General features: G+C 38.4%; 1 protein-coding gene across 1 annotated transcript in view; it reads right to left on the bottom strand.

Annotated features, from left to right (window-relative positions):
• Ccer1 (coiled-coil glutamate-rich protein 1) overlaps positions 1-17,753 on the bottom strand; it is a 41,904-nt gene continuing 24,151 nt past the window's right edge. Inside the window, exon 2 of the mRNA XM_063264099.1 lies at positions 1-5,831. Within this exon, the coding sequence (XP_063120169.1) occupies positions 2,199-3,254 (1,056 nt within the window). The 5' untranslated portion in view covers positions 3,255-5,831 and the 3' untranslated portion in view covers positions 1-2,198. The remainder of the gene's footprint in view (positions 5,832-17,753) is intronic.

Genomic DNA, 17,753 nt, shown 5'->3' with positions numbered 1-17,753 from the left:
CTCTCCTCCCCACCCTGAAATTCCCATACACTGGGGTGGGGGGGGTCCAAACTTCACAGGATCAAGGGCTTCTCCTCCCTCTGGTGCCCAACAAGGCCATCCTCTGCTACATATGCAGCTGGAGCCATGGGACTGTCCATGCTTACCACCCACTTTTAATTAGTTAAATTATTAAATCTTTACTTCATCTTTCTAATTTCCCACATTGTGACTTCAGATACCTGGAATTTTAGTGCATCTATATAATATTTAAGATTTTTAAAATCTAGCCTGCAAATTTTAGGATGTTTTTGTTTTTAATAGCTGAGCAGTATTTCACTGTGTAAGTGTACCACATTTTCTTTATCCATTGTTCATTTGAGGGACATCTGGGTTGTTTCCAGTTTCTGGCTATTACAAATAAAGGTGCTATGAACATAAAAAAAGATTTTTAAAATCAATTTCTGTTCATTTTTCTGGAGTTTCCTCAGAATCTCATTGACTATATAGATTGTTTTTGTATGATGCTCAATGTTGCATTATTAATCCTATCAACTTATGCCCTTGGTAGGTCCTTCCCTCTTCTGATATCTTCAGTTTCTTCAATTCTTTAAAGTTGTCATTATACAATCTATGACTTGCTTGGATAGATTTATATCAATATATACTTTTGAGGCTACTCTGAAAGGTAACATTTTCTTAATTTCTTTCTCAATATGATTGTCATTTGCATATACAACTCTTGTAATAGAAAAATTTGGTGTATTAATTTTGTATCCTTCTACTTTGCTTGAAGTAATTATTATCAACTGTAATTTCCTGATGGGTCTTGTGTGAACAAAATAATATCTGCAAATAAAGATATTACTTCTTCTTTTCCTATTTGTATTGTTTTGTTCTCCTATAGTTGTCTTATTACTATTGCAAATATGTCAATTACTCTATTTAATAAGTATGAGAAAATGGACATACCTGTTATATTCTACTGGAAGTGTGCTGTATTTATGTCTATTAAAAATTATATTGCTATAAGTTTGCTACAATAGCCTTCATTATGTTCAGATATGTCCCTTCTATACCTAGTCTTACCAAAATATTAACCTGAAGAGGTATTGGATTTTGTTAAGGGTTTTTTTTTTCCCTAATGACAAAATCATGTGGTTTCTGCTTTTCAGCCTGTTTATGTGTTAGGCTAGATTTGCTGATTTATCTATGTTGAACCATTCTCTTATCTCTGGCATGAAACCAGTCTGATCATAGTGGATAATTTTTCGAATGTGGTTTGTGAATATTTGAGAATTTTCCCATCCGTACTCAGAAGGTTGTTCTATAATTTTCTATGTTATATGTTCTATAATTGTTCTATAATTTTCTTGTTTTGTTGGATCTTTGTATGGCTTTAGTGTCAAGGTCATATTTGCTTCATTAAAGACATAGAAGATGTTCTCATTTCCATTCCCTGGAATAATTTAAGGAGTATTGATGTTGTTCTTTCAATGATACTAGTCTGTATTGAGTCTATCTCGCTTCGGTTTTTATTGGTTGGCAGAATTTTAATTACTGTTTCTATATCAATAGGAGTTATGGGGCTGTTTAAAATGTTTACTTCAACTTGATTTTAATAATGTAGGTCATGTTTATCAATAAATCCATTTATTTTTCTAGAGTTTTTTTAGTTTTGTGGAACATATAATTTTTAAAATATGTTCTTAATATTCTCTGAATTTCCTTAGTGTCTCTTTTAATGTCCCTCCTTTGAGTACTGACTTTATTAATTTGGATCCTTTCTGGGTTTTTTGTTTTTCATTTTTTTTTTGCTAAAGGCTTATCAATTTCATTGAATTCCTTTCAATGAAACAACTCCTCATTTTATGATTCTCTTGTCTGTTTATATTTCATTCATTTAGTGGAATTTAATTATGTATTTTTCATCTTCTTTTGGGTATTATTTCTTCTTGTGCATATAAAGCTTTCAAGTGCAATGTTATCAATAAGGAATCTGCTAGTTTTTGATACAAGTGCGTACGTAGGGTTATGACCTTGCCTCTTATTACTGCCTTGAGTCCCATAGGTTGGGGTATGTTATAGGCTTTCACATTTGTATGTTTTATACAATTTCTGATCTTGTCGATATCTAGCTTTAATCCAAAGTAATAAGAGAACATGCCAGGTACCATTCAATTCTCCTAATTCTACAGTGACTTTCTTTGTCTTTCTATTTATGATGTCTTTTCCTCCATTGGTGAGGCTTTTATTTTGTGGAATAGTTTGGATAATATTGGTATGAGGTCTTCTATGAAGGTTTGATAGAATTCTGCACTAAACCCGTCTGGACCTGGGCTCTTTTTGGTTGGGAGACCTTTAATGACTGCTTCTATTTCCTTAGGAGTTATGGGGTTGTTTAACTGGTTTATCTGTTCCTGATTTAACTTCGGTACCTGGTATTTGTCTAGGAAATTGTCCATTTCCTGTAGATTTTCAAGTTTTGTTGAATATAGGCTTTTATAGTAAGATCTGATGATTTTTTGAATTTCCTCTGAATCTGTAGTTATGTCTAACTTTTCATTTCTGATTTTGTTAATTTGGACACACTCTCTGGGTCCTCTCGTTAGTCTGGCTAAGGGTTTATCTATCTTGTTGATTTTCTCAAAGAATGAACTTTTGGTTCTGTTGATTCTTTCTATGGTTCTTTTTGTTTCTACTTGGTTGATTTCAGCTCTGAGTTTGATTATTTCCTGCCTTCTACTCCTCCTGGGTGTATTTGCTTCTTTTTGCTCTAGAGCTTTTAGGTGTGCTGTCAAGCTGCTGACATATGCTCTTTCCTGTTTCTTTCTGCAGGCACACAGCGCTATGAGTTTTCCTCTTAGCACAGCTTTCATTGTATCCCATAAGTTTGGGTAGGTTGTACCTTCATTTTCATTAAATTCTAAAAAGTTTTTAATTTCTTTCTTTATTTCTTCCTTGACTAGGTTATCATTGAGTAGAGCATTGTTCAATTTCCACGTATATGTGGGCATTCTTCCCTTATTGTTATTGAAGACCAGTTTTAGGCCGTGGTGGTCTGATAGCACGCATGGGATTATTTCTATCTTTCTGTACCTGTTGAGGCCCGTTTTTTGACCAACTATATGGTCAATTTTGGAGAAAGTACCATGAGGAGCTGAGAAGAAGGTATATCCTTTTGCTTTAAGATAGAATGTTCTATAAATATCTGTTAAGTCCATTTGGCTCATGACTTCTCTTAGTCTACGTCTCTGTTTAATTTCTGTTTCCATGATCTGTCCATTGATGAGAGTGGGGTGTTGAAATCTCCCACTATTATTGTGTGAGGTGCAATGTGTGTTTTGAGCTTTAGTAAGGTTTCTTTTACGTATGTAGGTGCCCTTGTATTTGGGGCATAGATATTTAGGATTGAGAGTTCATCTTGGTGGATTTTTCCTTTGATGAATATGAAGTGTCCTTCCTTATCTTTTTTGATGACTTTTAATTGAAAATTGATTTTATTTGATATTAGAATGGCTACTCCAGCTTGCTTCTTCTGACCATTTGCTTGGAAAGTTGTTTTCTAGCCTTTCACTCTGAGGTAGTGTCTGTCTTTGTCTCTGAGGTGTGTTTCCTGAAGGCAGCAGAATGCAGGGTCCTCGTTGCTTATCCAGTTTGTTAATCTATGTCTTTTTATTGGGGAGTTCAGGCCATTGATGTTGAGAGGTATTAAGGAATAGTGATTATTGCTTCCTGTTATATTCATATTTGGATGTGAGGTTATGTTTGTGTGCTTTTCTTCTCTTTGTTTTGTTGCCAAGACGATTAGTTTCTTGCTTCTTCTAGGGTATAGCTTGCCTCCTTATGTTGGGCTTTACCCTTTATTATCCTTTGTAGTGCTGGATTTGTAGAAAGATATTGTGTAAATTTGGTTTTGTCATGGAATATCTTGGTTTCTCCATCTATGTTAATTGAGAGTTTTGCAGGATACAGTAACCTGGGCTAGCATTTGTGTTCTCTTAGGGTCTGTATGACATCTGTCCAGGATCTTCTGGCCTTCATAATTTCTGGCGAAAAGTCTGGTGTGATTCTGATAGGTCTGCCTTTATATGTTACTTGACCTTTTTCCCTTACTGCTTTTAATATTCTTTCTTATTTTGTGCGTTTGGTGTTTTGACTATTATGTGACGGGAAGTGTTTCTTTTCTGGTCCAATCTATTTGGAGTTCTGTAGGCTTCTTGTATGCCTATGGGTAACTCTTTTTTTAGGTTAGGGAAGTTTTCTTCTATGATTTTGTTGAAGATATTTACTGGTCCTTTGAGCTGGGAGTCTTCACTCTCTTCTATACCTATTATCCTTAGGTTTGATCTTCTCATTGAGTCCTGGATTTCCTGTATGTTTTGGACCAGTAGCTTTTTCTGCTTTACATTATCTTTGACAGTTGAGTCAATGATTTCTATGGAATCTTCTGCTCCGGAGATTCTCTCTTCCATCTCTTGTATTCTGTTGGTGAAGCTTGTATCTACAGCTCCTTGTCTCTTCTTTTGATTTTCTATATCCAGGGTTGTTTCCATGTGTTCTTTCTTGATTGCTTCTATTTCCATTTTTAATTCCTTCAACTGTTTGATTGTGTTTTCCTGGAATTCTTTCAGGGATTTTTGTGTCTCCTCTCTATGGGTTTCTACTTGTTTATTTATGTTTTCCTGGAATTCTTTCAGGCATTTTTGCGATTCCTCTCTGTAGGCTTCTACTTGTTCTCTAAGGGAGTTCTTCACGTCTTTCTTGAAGTCCTCCAGCATCATGATCAAATATGATTTTGAAACTAGATCTTGCTTTTCTGGTGTGTTTGGATATTCCATGTTTGTTTTGGTGGGAGAATTGGGCTCCGATGGTGCCATGTAGTCTTGGTTTCTGTTGCTTGGGTTCCTGCGCTTGCCTCTCGCCATCAGATTATCTCTAGTGTTACTTTGTTCTGCTATTTCTGACAGTGGCTAGACTGTCCTATAAGCCTGTGTGTCAGAAGTGCTGTAGACCTGTTTTCCTGTTTTCTTTCAGCCAGTTATGGGGACAGAGTGCTCTGCTTTCGGGCATGTAGTTTTTCCTATCTACAGGTCTTCAGCTGTTCCTGTGGGCCTGTGTCTGGAGTTCACCAGGCAGGTCACTTGCAGCAGAAAAGTTGGTCCTAACTGTGGTCCGGAGGTTCAAGTTTGCTCGTGGGGTACTGCCTAAGTCCTCTCCGCGGCGGCAGCAACCGGGAAGATCTGCGCCGCTCTTTCCGGGAGCCTCCGTGCACCAGGGTTCCAGATGGCGTTTGGTGTTTTCCTCTGGCGTCTGGATGTGCGCAGAGTGCAGTCTCTTCTGGTTTCCCAGGCGTGTCTGCCTCTCTGAAGGTTTAGCTCTCCCTCCCACGGGATTTGGGTGCAGAGAACTGTTTATCCAGTCTGTTTCCTTCAGGTTCCGGAGGTGTCTCAGGCACAGGGGTCCTGCCACTCCTGGGCCCTCCCCTACGGAACCCAGAGGCCTTATGCAGTTTCCTCTGTGGGCAGGGGTGGGCAGTGTTGGTGGTCTCCTCCGCTCTGCAGCCTCAGGAGTGCCCACCTGACCAGGCGGTGAGGTCTCTCTCCCACGGGCTTTGCTCTCTGAGATTTTTTTTTTCAGAGTCTATTCCAATAAAGTTGCTGGCTTCTGAAATATACAAATCGTCTTGGTTGTTCATGTTTGCTCTCATGTTGATAACTAGGCATCTGGGATGACCATCCACTGTTGTGTTTCTTTGTGAAAATACCTGGTTTCACCTTGCTTGAGTTTTGTATATCTTATTTAGATGTTGCTGCCCACTCTGGATCTGAGACAAATATGATGTGGGGTCCCTAGAAAAAAACCAGTTCTTTGTGTGATTTGAAAATCACAAAGGAATAAAGTTGGTTTAGGCAAAGTTTGGAGGAGAGCCTGAAGGAATGGCCATTCAGAGCCTACCCCACCTGGGGATCTAGCCCATATACATACATACAGTCACCCAACCCAGACAGCATTGCTGATGCCCAAGAAGAGCCTGATACAGTTCTTTCCTGAGAGGCTCTGCCAGAACATGACAAATACAGAGGCAAATGCTCACAAACCAACCATTGAACTGAGAATGGGGTTCCCCAATGGGGGAGTTAGAGAATTGGGGGAAGTGAAGGGGATTTAAACTCCATAAGAACAACAATACGAACCAACCAGAACTCCCAGGGACTAAACCACCATCCAAAGAGTACATATGGAAAGACACATGGCTCCAGCTGCATACCTAACAGAGAATGGACTTCTTCTTGGGTGCCAATGGAAGGATAAGCCCTTGGTCTTGCCAAGGCTAGACCCCCCCAGTGTAGGAAAATGTCAGGGTGGGAGGCGGGAAGGGGGTTGTGGTGGCATACTGATTTTGAGCAGAATATACTGCATTGATAGAAGAGTATATTTTATTTTTTGTGAGTCATAATCCAACTAAATGGTACCAAAACCCAGACTACCTCCATTTTTGCAATTTCTAGGTCAAGCATATAACATTTGTGAATAATATGCTGTGAATTTCTGTCAGAAGAAAAGTGATAATGTCTAGTATCTCTGTAAGGCATTGCTGAACACTGACTACTACTTACTAAAAATAACTTTCTCAATGACCTGGTTTAGTATTTTAGGGTTTTCTCTTTTGTGTGAGCAGTTGGGAGAGAATTGAATTTCAGTCAATGAAAAAATCAAACTCTCATTGAGTTTACAAATTAGCCATTGGAGGAAAATACAACATTTTGCAAAGGGATACACATATTGTACCATGTTCAAAACGTGGGGAAAAATGGTATCCATGTCAAATTAGAATGTCATTAGCAAGCATAAAATAGGAAAGTCAAGAAATACTTCTTCAACTCTGAGTTGGGAAGTCAAGAATATATTCTATATTTGGAAAGAATGCCACACGGGGTTGATTATGCTAAATCACTGACTTAAATTTCTGTCTGGATAGTAATTAGTGAGGATTGGTATTCATTATTCCCCTGGCTATGTTAAGAAGATCTGGATGGAAAGAGAGTTTTAATGTCAATGGCTCTTAAGGTCAGCATGAATTGACAGTGCATCCAAGGAGAGGATCATTATAATACAGATGGCTGAACCTTGTCTCCAGAGTCTTGACTCAGTTGGCCTGTAACAGACATCTAGAATTTCAACTTTTAAGGTCATAGGTAATATTTATGGCTTAGTCTCAGAAAATGCATTCTGAAATCCAGGTCCCTTTATTCATGATGGGCTTAAGAGTTTTGAACACTTTAATAATGAAGATATGATGTTGATAAACATTCATTGGAAAATGAAATAAATTATGGGACAGACATTTTTAACATTCCAGATTATTACATTCTCAATTTTTACTCCAAATGGCAGTATTCCTGGACAAAGATAATTTAGGAACCAGTATAGTATAGACACAAAATGTTTAAAAGCTGAAACATATATTGTCCTTTTTTAAAATCTATTCAAAGGCTACTTTGATAGAATCATTGATGGAATGTATAACTATTTATATTTAGCTGCATTTTCAAAATAGTTAAAGATGAAAGAGATCACAAAACATATTAAAAAGTTTCCCTCTGTCCTTTCAAAAACTGAGCAACAAACTAAGATTTTTAAAATACTGCTACAGGCTAGAAGCAACAAGAATTGCTAGAACCAGATTACAGAGCTTGGGGAAGTTTAGTTAACCAAAAGCTGAAGGAGTAAGACTAGAGTTTTCTTTACACTTATACTTATAATTGGGGATTAATTAACATTCCCTAAAAAGCAAAGCTCAAGACTTTCCAATTTTGTGGAATACAGGCTTTTGAAGTAAGACCTTATGATTCTTTGAATTTCCTCAGTGTCTATTGCTATGCCTCCCTTTTCATTTATGATTTTTGTCTGTCTGTCTTTTGGTTAGTTTGGCTAAGGGTTTGTCTATCTTGTTGATTTCCTCAAAGAATTAGCTCTTGGTTTCCTTGATTGTGTGTTTTGTTTTCTATTTTGTAACTGATTTCAGCCCTAATTTAAATTATTTCCTCCCCTCTAATCCTCTTTGGTGTGCCGCCGCCTCCTTTGACTCTTCTTCTTTCCTCCTCTTCCTCCTCCTCCTCCTCCTCCTCCTCCTCCTCCTCCTCCTTTTTTTCTAGAATTTTCAGTTGTACTTTTAAATTGTCACTATGAGAACTTTCTAAATTCTTAATGGGAACACTTGATGCTATGAACTTTCCTCTTAGTACTGTTTGTGTTGTGTCACATAAATTTGAGTACACAATGGAATATTATTCATATACTAAAAAACAAAGATATGGATTTTGCAAGCAAATAGATGGATCTTGGGACTATCAGCCAGTCACAAAAGGACATGCATTGTATACACTTGTAAGACTCATGTTACACCCCACAGACCTGAAGAAACTAAAGAAGAAGGAAAGCCCAAGAGAAGAAGCTTGAATCTCACTTAGAAGGGGGAATAAAATCGTCATAAGAAACAGATGAAGGGAAGGAATGAAGTGAGAGAGGAAATGGGAAAGAGAATTTGGGAGGGGTCACCATGAGATGTGGGGAGGGATAGGAAAGATAGCTAAATAGCCATGAGGGAGGCACTGAAAAATCAATGGGAGTGTCTGTAGCTATGACTCATAGCACTGGGGATATGAACACTGAAGAGTCTATCTCATGTAGCCAGGCAGGAACCCCAATAGTATAATAGGGACACCAAGACACCCACAAAACTTTCAATCCAAAATGTATCCTGTCTACAAGAAAAGCAAGGACGGGATGGAGCAGAGACTGTGGGAATGTCCAACCAATAACCAGCCCAATTTGAGACCCATCCCATGGGCAAACACCAATCCCTGACACTATTAATGATACTCCGTTTTACTTGCAGACAGGAGTCTAGCATGGCTGTTCTCTGAGAGAGTCCATTCACCAGTTAACTAAAACAGATGCAGACACCCAGAGTCAAACACTGAATGGAGCATGAGATTGTCTTAGTTAGGGTTTTACTGCTCAGAACAACACCACGACCAAGGTAACTCTTATAAGGAAATGTAATTGAACTGGCTTACAGGTTCAGAGGTTCAGTCCGTTATCATCAATGCATGGCAGCATCCAGGCAGGCATGGTGCAGGAGGAGCTGAGAGTTCTACATCTTCATCCGAAGGCTGCTAGGAGAACACTGACTTCCGGGCAGCTAGGAGGAGGGTCTTAAACCCCATGTCCACAATGAGGGACAACAACAAGGCCATACCTACTCCAAAAAGGTTGCACCTCCTAACAATGCCACTTCCTGAGGCAAACATATTCAAACCAACAAGGATATCAGGGAAGTATAGAAGAAAAGATCATGCTCATGCAGGGGATAGGAGCTCCATGGGAAGTCCAACAGAGCCAAATTACCTGGATCCTTGGGGATCTCAGACTGAACCATCAACCACCAACTTACAGGTGCAGAACCTAGGCTTCCCTGCACATATGTAACAGATATGCATCTTGGTCGTCAACGACAGTGGTGGGCAATAGGGCTATCCCCAAAGTTATTGCCTATAAGTAGGATATGTTCCTCCAAGTTGGGCTGCTTTGTCTGGCCTCAGTGGGAGAGTATGCACCTAGTCTCACAGATACTTGATGTGCATGGGTGGAGGGTTGCTTAGAGGACAAGGGGGGGTTGGGATGAGGGAAGGATTGTGAAAGGCAGTGACCAGAAGGAGGCAGACAGTGGGATATAAAGTGAATAAGTAAAAGAAAGAAAGAAAGAAAGAAAGAAAGAAAGAAAGAAAGAAAGAAAGAAAGAAAGAAAGAAAGGAAGGAAGGAAGGAAGGAAGGAAGAAAGAAAGAAAGAAAGAAAGAAAGAAAGAAAGAAAGAAAGGAAGGAAGAAAGTTTAAAGATCCAATGAATGATTTTCAGCTTCTCTATGCCTCCAATCCCACTTATCACAATTGAGATCCTATGTCAGAGATAGCTGTTCTTGAAATTCCAGTATGCTCTAATCATGCCCTCGAAGTAGATTTAGTAACAGTGATCACTGCTAATAAATATTCATCATGGGTAGGAACTTACTAACTCTAATTTTAGCCATAGGGATTGGGCTGAGATGAACACATTTCCTTTAGGAGCTTTCCTGAAAGGGGGAGGGAGGAGTTTATATTTCAAGTGAGATACAGTCAGCCAGTGTCTTTGCTGTAAGTATGTAATACTGTAGCATGTAAATGAAGCAAAGAAGAGGTTAAATAGGAGGTGGGCAGAGGTATAAAATCCTGTGTGTTGGGATAAGGCACACTTTAAAGCAACAAACGAATGAATAAATGAATAAATAATCTAGATAACAGGAGGTGAATCTTCTGTATATTGTGAACAAAATACAAGAATTCTTGGAACCCTGGGTATCCAACATAGGTTAAGGGTCATATTTGCCACTTAATATGTAATGAATACATGTTTGGAAACATTTTTGGTGTTTATTCTACCCAGTAAACTGAACTCAGAATTAAGCTTAGAGCACACATTACTGAGTATTCTCAAAGGCTACACATATAGAACATGATGATGCTGGTACAGTGGCACTACACTGCACATACCTTCAGAATTGTGTTCAACTTCCTAGAGAGTTTTGATCCATATAGTATGACTTAAGTTTAGTTAGAAAATCAGAATAAAATGACAAAATGTCTGTATGATTCAAGTTCATAATACTAAATGATTATTCATTTTGTAAGATAAAAAGGATTATCTCCTTTAATTTTCAGTTTTATAAATCGTTTCAAAATGCGGCTAGTAAAGAGACATCACTTAGGATGCCACAATGTAAACATTGTGGCCCGAGTAATAGACTTGTTCTCCTAAGCTGCTCTGATGACTTCAGATGCTTGGTCTAACAGCTTTGGAAGAAAAGCAGAACAATGTTTGTAGAGCAGCAATATCAAGCGGGATAATTATTTTATTTTTATTACATTATTTTTGGAAAAACAAGAAGGAAGAAATTGAAGGCAGAGAGGTGGTAACCCATGTGAGAGTGCCCTACAGCTCATGTTAGAACAAAGGTATAAAAGGAGACTGAGGCACATACATGAAAACAGAGGTATGGGTTATAACCTACGTGAAATGGCTCTTACTTTTCTTAAACATTTGGGATATATAAGTAAAAAGCTGAGTGCTATTAGATACTAGGCCTCTGATGTCAGAAAAGAAATACTACTGCTTTATTGACATCCTTTTAGACTGTTGGTTCCATCAGAATCAATCACTCTCCAAGTTATTTTGCTATTCTAATCCAAGCAAATAGTACAGGAATAAAAGGCAAACAAAAAGACCTCATGGGGAATTCTTACGTCTCTGCTCTGGAGAATACTTCTCAAAGAGTCTAAAGTGAGTTCTACATTTACTCCTAAGTTAGTAAAATGACTCAAGACTGCATTTTGTGAGTCTCCGTTGTCTTCCTTACAGAACAGCAGGGAGTGCATAAGGACCTCGAATCAGATCAAGAGTCAGCTCTTGAGCCTGTAAAGTACTTCAAGAAGCTGTCTTGGTTTTGAAGTGAAAACCTCTTTCTACAAGGTACTCTTAAGCCTTTGCTCCACAAGGCCATTTCTCTAGTATCTCTGAGGGAAGTTGAAAGACATGGGGAACAGAAGAAGTGTATGTATGTGTGCCAAGGTGTGGCCTTGTTCCATAGTCTCGACTTCATCTTATTATCTCTCCCTTTCGCTCCCGTCACGGGACTATTTCTATTCCCTCTCCGGATCTAGTTAACCTCCCTCACCTGGAACTGGGTCAGCCGTAGGTTGTGCTCCCAAAAGACTATTCGGCATCAACATGATTCTATTTCTTATCTCCTGCTCAGGCTGTGTTGAATAATATAGTTTTTCTCTCTGGAATGACTTTCTGTAATAAAACTTATTTTCCTTGGCTCGCTTCCCATGGTCTTAACTCTATTTTTCTCTTTTCTAGGTTTGAGTTTTAAGATTCTTACAAAACTGACGATGTGGCTCAGTGGTTGACTGTTAGTCTAGCAGACATAATAAGGCCACAGGCAGTAAGAGCAAGATACAAAGGATAAGTGTGTGTGTGTATATGTGTCTGTGTGCGTGCGTGTGTGTGTGTGTGTGTGTGTGTGTCTGTGTATCTGTGTATTTGTGTATGTCCTATGTATATAGACTATACTATATGGTCATACTACACACACATATATATATATATATAAAATATATACATAAACTGTATTTGTGTATGTCCTATGTATATAGACTATACTATATGGTCATACTACATATATATATATAAATATATACATAAACTGTATTTGTGTATGTCCGATGTATATAGACTATACTATATGGTCATACTATATATATAAACTGTGTATTTGTGTATGTCCTATATATATAGGCTATACTATATAGTCATACTACACACACACACACACATATATATATATATAGAAACTGTGTATTTGTGTATGTCCTATATATATATATAGACTATACTATATGATCATACTACACACACACACACACACACACACACACATATATATACATATATATATATATAGAAACTGTGTATTTGTGTATGTCCTATGTATATAGACTATACTATATGGTCATACTATATATATATATGTAAACTGTATATTTGTGTGTTTGTCCTATGTATATAGACTATACTATATGGTCAATATATATATACATATGTATACATATGTATATATATCTCAAAATCCCAAAGTCAACTACCAAATGAGTTAACATTAAAAAAAACTACATTATGTAATATTAATATTCTTACCAAGTCCATCAAGGCAGGCCTAGTTCATGTTCCATTCTTCTTTTTTTTTTTCTTTTTTTGTACTGATACCTACAGATATATCTTAGCCTTCCTTCCTAAGCTGAAGGTTCTAAAGTTTTTTATTTTTTATTTGATCTTATTTTTCTGAATGGCTTTCCCTCCAGACCTGACCAATGGAACTTATAATGAAACTCTGTGTTAAAAATCTTCCAGTGGGCCTTTTTCCAAACTAATTTTTTCTTTATTTTATACCGTGGCACACCATCCTTTATTTCAGATGACGAAATGTCTCCACTCTGTAACAGATATAGATGTCAGGTGTAAGGATCAGCCTGCCTGCTAATATAGGAACTTCCAGTGGCCCTCCAGAAGCAGCTGGATAACAAGTATAGAAAAATTACTAGGTTATTACTGAAACCAGCAAACAAAAGAACCAGACACCCGCAATGGGGGCTTAAGAAGGAAAAGCAAGAATGTGTTCAGTGCCTTATCCCTCACCATGTACTCATTTCTATGGCCTTTGCTACAGGCTGCATACTTATCTTCCCAGAATTCATCTGCTGGAATCCTAAATGCCCAGGCCTTTACAAGTCTGGAATTTCAAGATGTAATTGGATTTTGAAGTTGGAAACATCACTATGGGACTTGTGTATTCTAAGAGACTATGGAGATACTGTAGAAATGGCTCAGTGAGGTTCAGAATCAGAAAAGAATGAGTATATTTTGCTCTTCCAAAGGATCTGAGCTCACTTCCCAGCACTTGAATTTACAGCTTGGAAATACCTAGAACAATAACTCAAGAGATCTGGTGCCCCTTTCTGATCATAAGAGGTACCTGCATTTGCTTGTATGTTGAAAAGACCAGTATTGGCAAAAGAGATCACAAGACCAATGCTCAGCCCAAAAGAGATTTTTATGTGCCCCCAGAGAAACAAAAGGCAGAGAAAAGTGACAAAGAAAGGAGAAGGGAACAGAGGACAAGGGGAAGGAAATATTGCCCAGAACGGATAAAGGACTGCCACTAAATAGAGAGAAGACAGGCATGGCCCATAGGCAACTGTCAGTTTATAAACTGAAGAGGAATCCTTGCGTTAGGATGCGATGTTTAATCTTAACAGGGCATTTTAGATACAGAAGGAAAGGTGGCCTTTTCCTTGCAGGACTTCAATGCTTTCATAGCTGGACCTTAGTAGTCAGCCTCAGGAGGACAAAAGAACCAAATAAGGAAGTAGACGTTGGTGGCTGGCTTTGAGAATGTAATCTGTTTGTTTTACAAAGACAGAGGAAATTGGAGAGAGAGGCATGCCTGCCAAATGATGTTTACTATTCCTAGACCAGCTAGAGTCTCTTCATATATACTGTCATACAAGACATAGGCACATATACAGTACTGTTTATGTAGTTAGGAATTTAATATTCTAGTCCTAAACACACACACCAATTAATGAAAGAGGAGGTTCCAAATTTGAGAAAGAGCAAGGAGGGGTTTATTGGAAGGCTCAGGCAACGAAAATGGAAGGGGGATATATTGAGACTATATTATAATCTCAAAAATATGTTTTTTAAAAAAATAGCTAAATCTTTAAAAAGAGAGTAATGCAATAGAATGAGGATATTGATCTTGTCTTCCCTTCCCCCATCGTGTTTCAACATACCAAGGACGATAGCTTTCTTCACAACAGGAAAATGGTACTTCCGAGACCTAAAATCTACAGGTGCTTGGATGTTGAACTTCCCAGTCATTAGATTTAAAGACTAGGCAGAAGCTAGAAAGAACCCAGATGCCCTTCAACAGAGGAATGGATTAAAAAAAAATGTGGTACATCTACACAATGGAATACTACTCGGCTATCAAAAACAATGACTTCATGAAATTCATAGGCAAATGGAATGAACTGGAAAATATCATCCTGAGTGAGGTAACCTGATTACAGGAAAACACGCTTGGTTTGCACTCATTGATAAGTGGATATTAGTCCAAAAGCTGAACTACCCAAGATTCAATCCACAGGAAGCTCAAGAAGAAGGATGACCAAAATGCAGATGCTCCCACTCCTTCTTAAAAGGGGAAAAATATCCATAGGGGGGGATGTGGAAGCAAAGTTTAGAGCTGAGACTGAAGGAACGGCCATTCAGAGCCTGCCCCACATGTGGTCAATATATAGACAGTCACCAAAACTAGATAAGATTGATGAAGCTAAAAAATGCATGCTGAAAGGGCCTGGATATAGATCTCTCCTGAGAGACACATCCAGAGCATGTCCAATATAGAGGTCAATGCTAGCAGCAAACCCCTGAACTGAGAACAAGACCCCTTTGGGGGAATTAGAGGAAGGACTGAAAGAGTTGAAGGAGCTTGCAACCCCAAGAACAACAATGCCAACCAACCAGAGCTCCAGGGACTAAACCACTACCTAAAGACTATACATGGACTGACCCAGGGCTCTAACTAAACATGTAGCAGAGAATAGCCTTGTTGAGGCACCCGTGGAAGGGGAAGCCCTTGGTCCTGCCCAGGTTGGACCCCTCAGTGCAGGGGAATATGGGGGTGGAATAAGGAAGATATATAGGGGAATACCCGTGTCGGGGAGGGGGAGAGGATGGGGAGCTTATAACAGGAAACCGGAAAAGGAAATAACATTTGAAATGTAAGTAAAGAAATATATCTAATAAATAAAAACATAAATCTTTGCTATTTAGAGCACTTTAGTTTTCTAGAGCATCTTTAAGTTTGTTATGAAGATGAAATGAATGGTTAGTTATTAAGAATTCTTACCTTGGAATTGGCAGAGCTTAGGAGTGTTCAAGAAGCTGAGCAGAGTAACCGTGCTGGAAATAAGTGCTTATTGTTACAGAGAACAGTTACTGAGTAAGTCTGAATGTTTGGTTATATTGCCTTTTAGCCATGAGTGTGTCTAAGTGGAAACATTGAATTGAAGGTCATCTGGGATTCAAAGAGACAGGTGCTGAGTGTAAACTAAGTGATCTTCATACATCTTGAAATGACTGCTCTCCTCATGATAAGTCATGAGCCATGCCTGTTGAAGTCACGTAGACCTATGGAAACTGGGAGTTTGGGTGTATGACATTAATAAAATGAACTAAAGAAGAAATATGACGGAGGAAGATGAAACTAGTGAGTCTCGATCATGCAACGTGGAATGTGTATATACATTAAGTTAAGGAAGAAAGGTTTATTTTAGCTCACAGCTCAACAGGCTCTTAGTGGGGGATGAGTGGCAAGTGGGGCTTGAGGCAGCTGTTCACGACAGATCCACATCAGGAACCAGAGCTGAATGGAATGCCCAGCATTCTTTCTCCTTTATACGCTGTCCAGAATGTCAGCTAACATATTTAGCATCTCCTGCATGTAGAATGGGTCTTCTCACCTCAGTTAACTCAATCTAGAAACTCTCACAGACTTGCCCAATGTTTTGTTACTCGGTGATTCTGAGTCCCATCAAACTGATCACAGTATCTTTTCATTTTTATTGATATGATTAAGCACGATCTCAATCACCAGCGATATTTCCCCCATCACTGTATTTGAATCTCTTCATTTTGTTCCTCTCATGTTAATTTACATCACAGTAAGCGATTGTGTTAACCTTGCAATTCCCTAGATTGTAAATTTGTCAAGAGAGGCTGTGTTGTGCATAACTTACCACAGCTAAGAGCAATGCTCGCATTGGCACGTCAGTGACTATCGCATTCATCTGACTGGATTGGATTTGGCCTAAAAGCATGTACTTTTCCAGCCTGCACTGCAGACGCTCTCTTACAGATGAGCCTGCATCATTCACTCATGGTCTTTTATGCCTTTGCTCATCATCGCCACCGCATCCATCAGTCATTAAGGTTGGCTGAATCTTAAAAATGCAAGGCAGGTTCAACACAGTGGATGAGTGTATTTTAATGCACATAATAACGTTTACTGAATGTCATTGACTACAGTGACCAAAATTAAGACGTGGTTGGCAATGCTGGCAACAGACAAGATCTGGAGATGATGTCTTCCCTACTCTGCATATTGATATAATTTACAGGTATGGGTACCACCACACTTCTGTTTGCAAATTTATCTTACTTCTAGTTACTCTGGGATTTTTCCCTGCTCTCTTCTTTACCAGCTGGCATATTGCACAATGCACAGTTGTTTTCATTATTCATGGTAGTTATGTTCAATAAGTAACCAAAAATGCTGAATGAGGAAATAGTGAGCCACTGCTCTGAGTCGTTTCTGCCAATCACTTGTCACAGGATGTTTGACAATTGGTGGGTATGTAAAGCTGGGTGTATGTGTGTCTGCTCAAACATATCTTATTTCAGATGTATGTCTGCCTCATTAATGTGGAACTTGCTGCATGATAACCCTTGCCCGAGGAAATATACCTAGCATTAGTGTTTTCTCCACCCGACATATCGCTATCATCTTGTGCTTAGGTCACTAGACATCATTTCAGTTATATGTTTTTGAACTGGCCTCTCCTAGGAATGTACAAGTTGGACAATTATACTCATTAGCATTCTGTGAATTATTTGAGTGATCACTGAAATGCTGGTGGTGTCATTTCTAACATTATGATTTATCATGCAGATGGATTAACAATTGGGATATATTTATTATGTGAAAAAATCAATCTTAATGAAAATTATTTTCAACAAAAGAAAAACAACAAATACGGAATCTGTGTATAACGTTGAAACCTGTATATAATAAAGATTGGTTATACTAGAAATTCCACTGGAGGCGAACAGAATACATTTTGTTAGTTAATTAACAAGGTTAAATATTGTTTTTAATTTCCTCATTATTCTATCCACTTTTGGTGTGTGTGTGTGTGTGTGTGTGTGTGTGTGTGTGTGTGTTAAGAAACAACTTTCAAACTTTTTAGCAGCTCTGGGAAGTAGCCCAGTGTTTACAAGAATTTACTATTCTTACACAGTAACCTGGTTTAGGTTGCAGCACCCACAT

This window comes from Rattus norvegicus, chromosome 7, assembly GCF_036323735.1.
Source record: "Rattus norvegicus strain BN/NHsdMcwi chromosome 7, GRCr8, whole genome shotgun sequence".
Taxonomy (NCBI): domain Eukaryota; kingdom Metazoa; phylum Chordata; class Mammalia; order Rodentia; family Muridae; genus Rattus; species Rattus norvegicus.
This window is presented reverse-complemented; position numbering and strand designations above follow the sequence as displayed.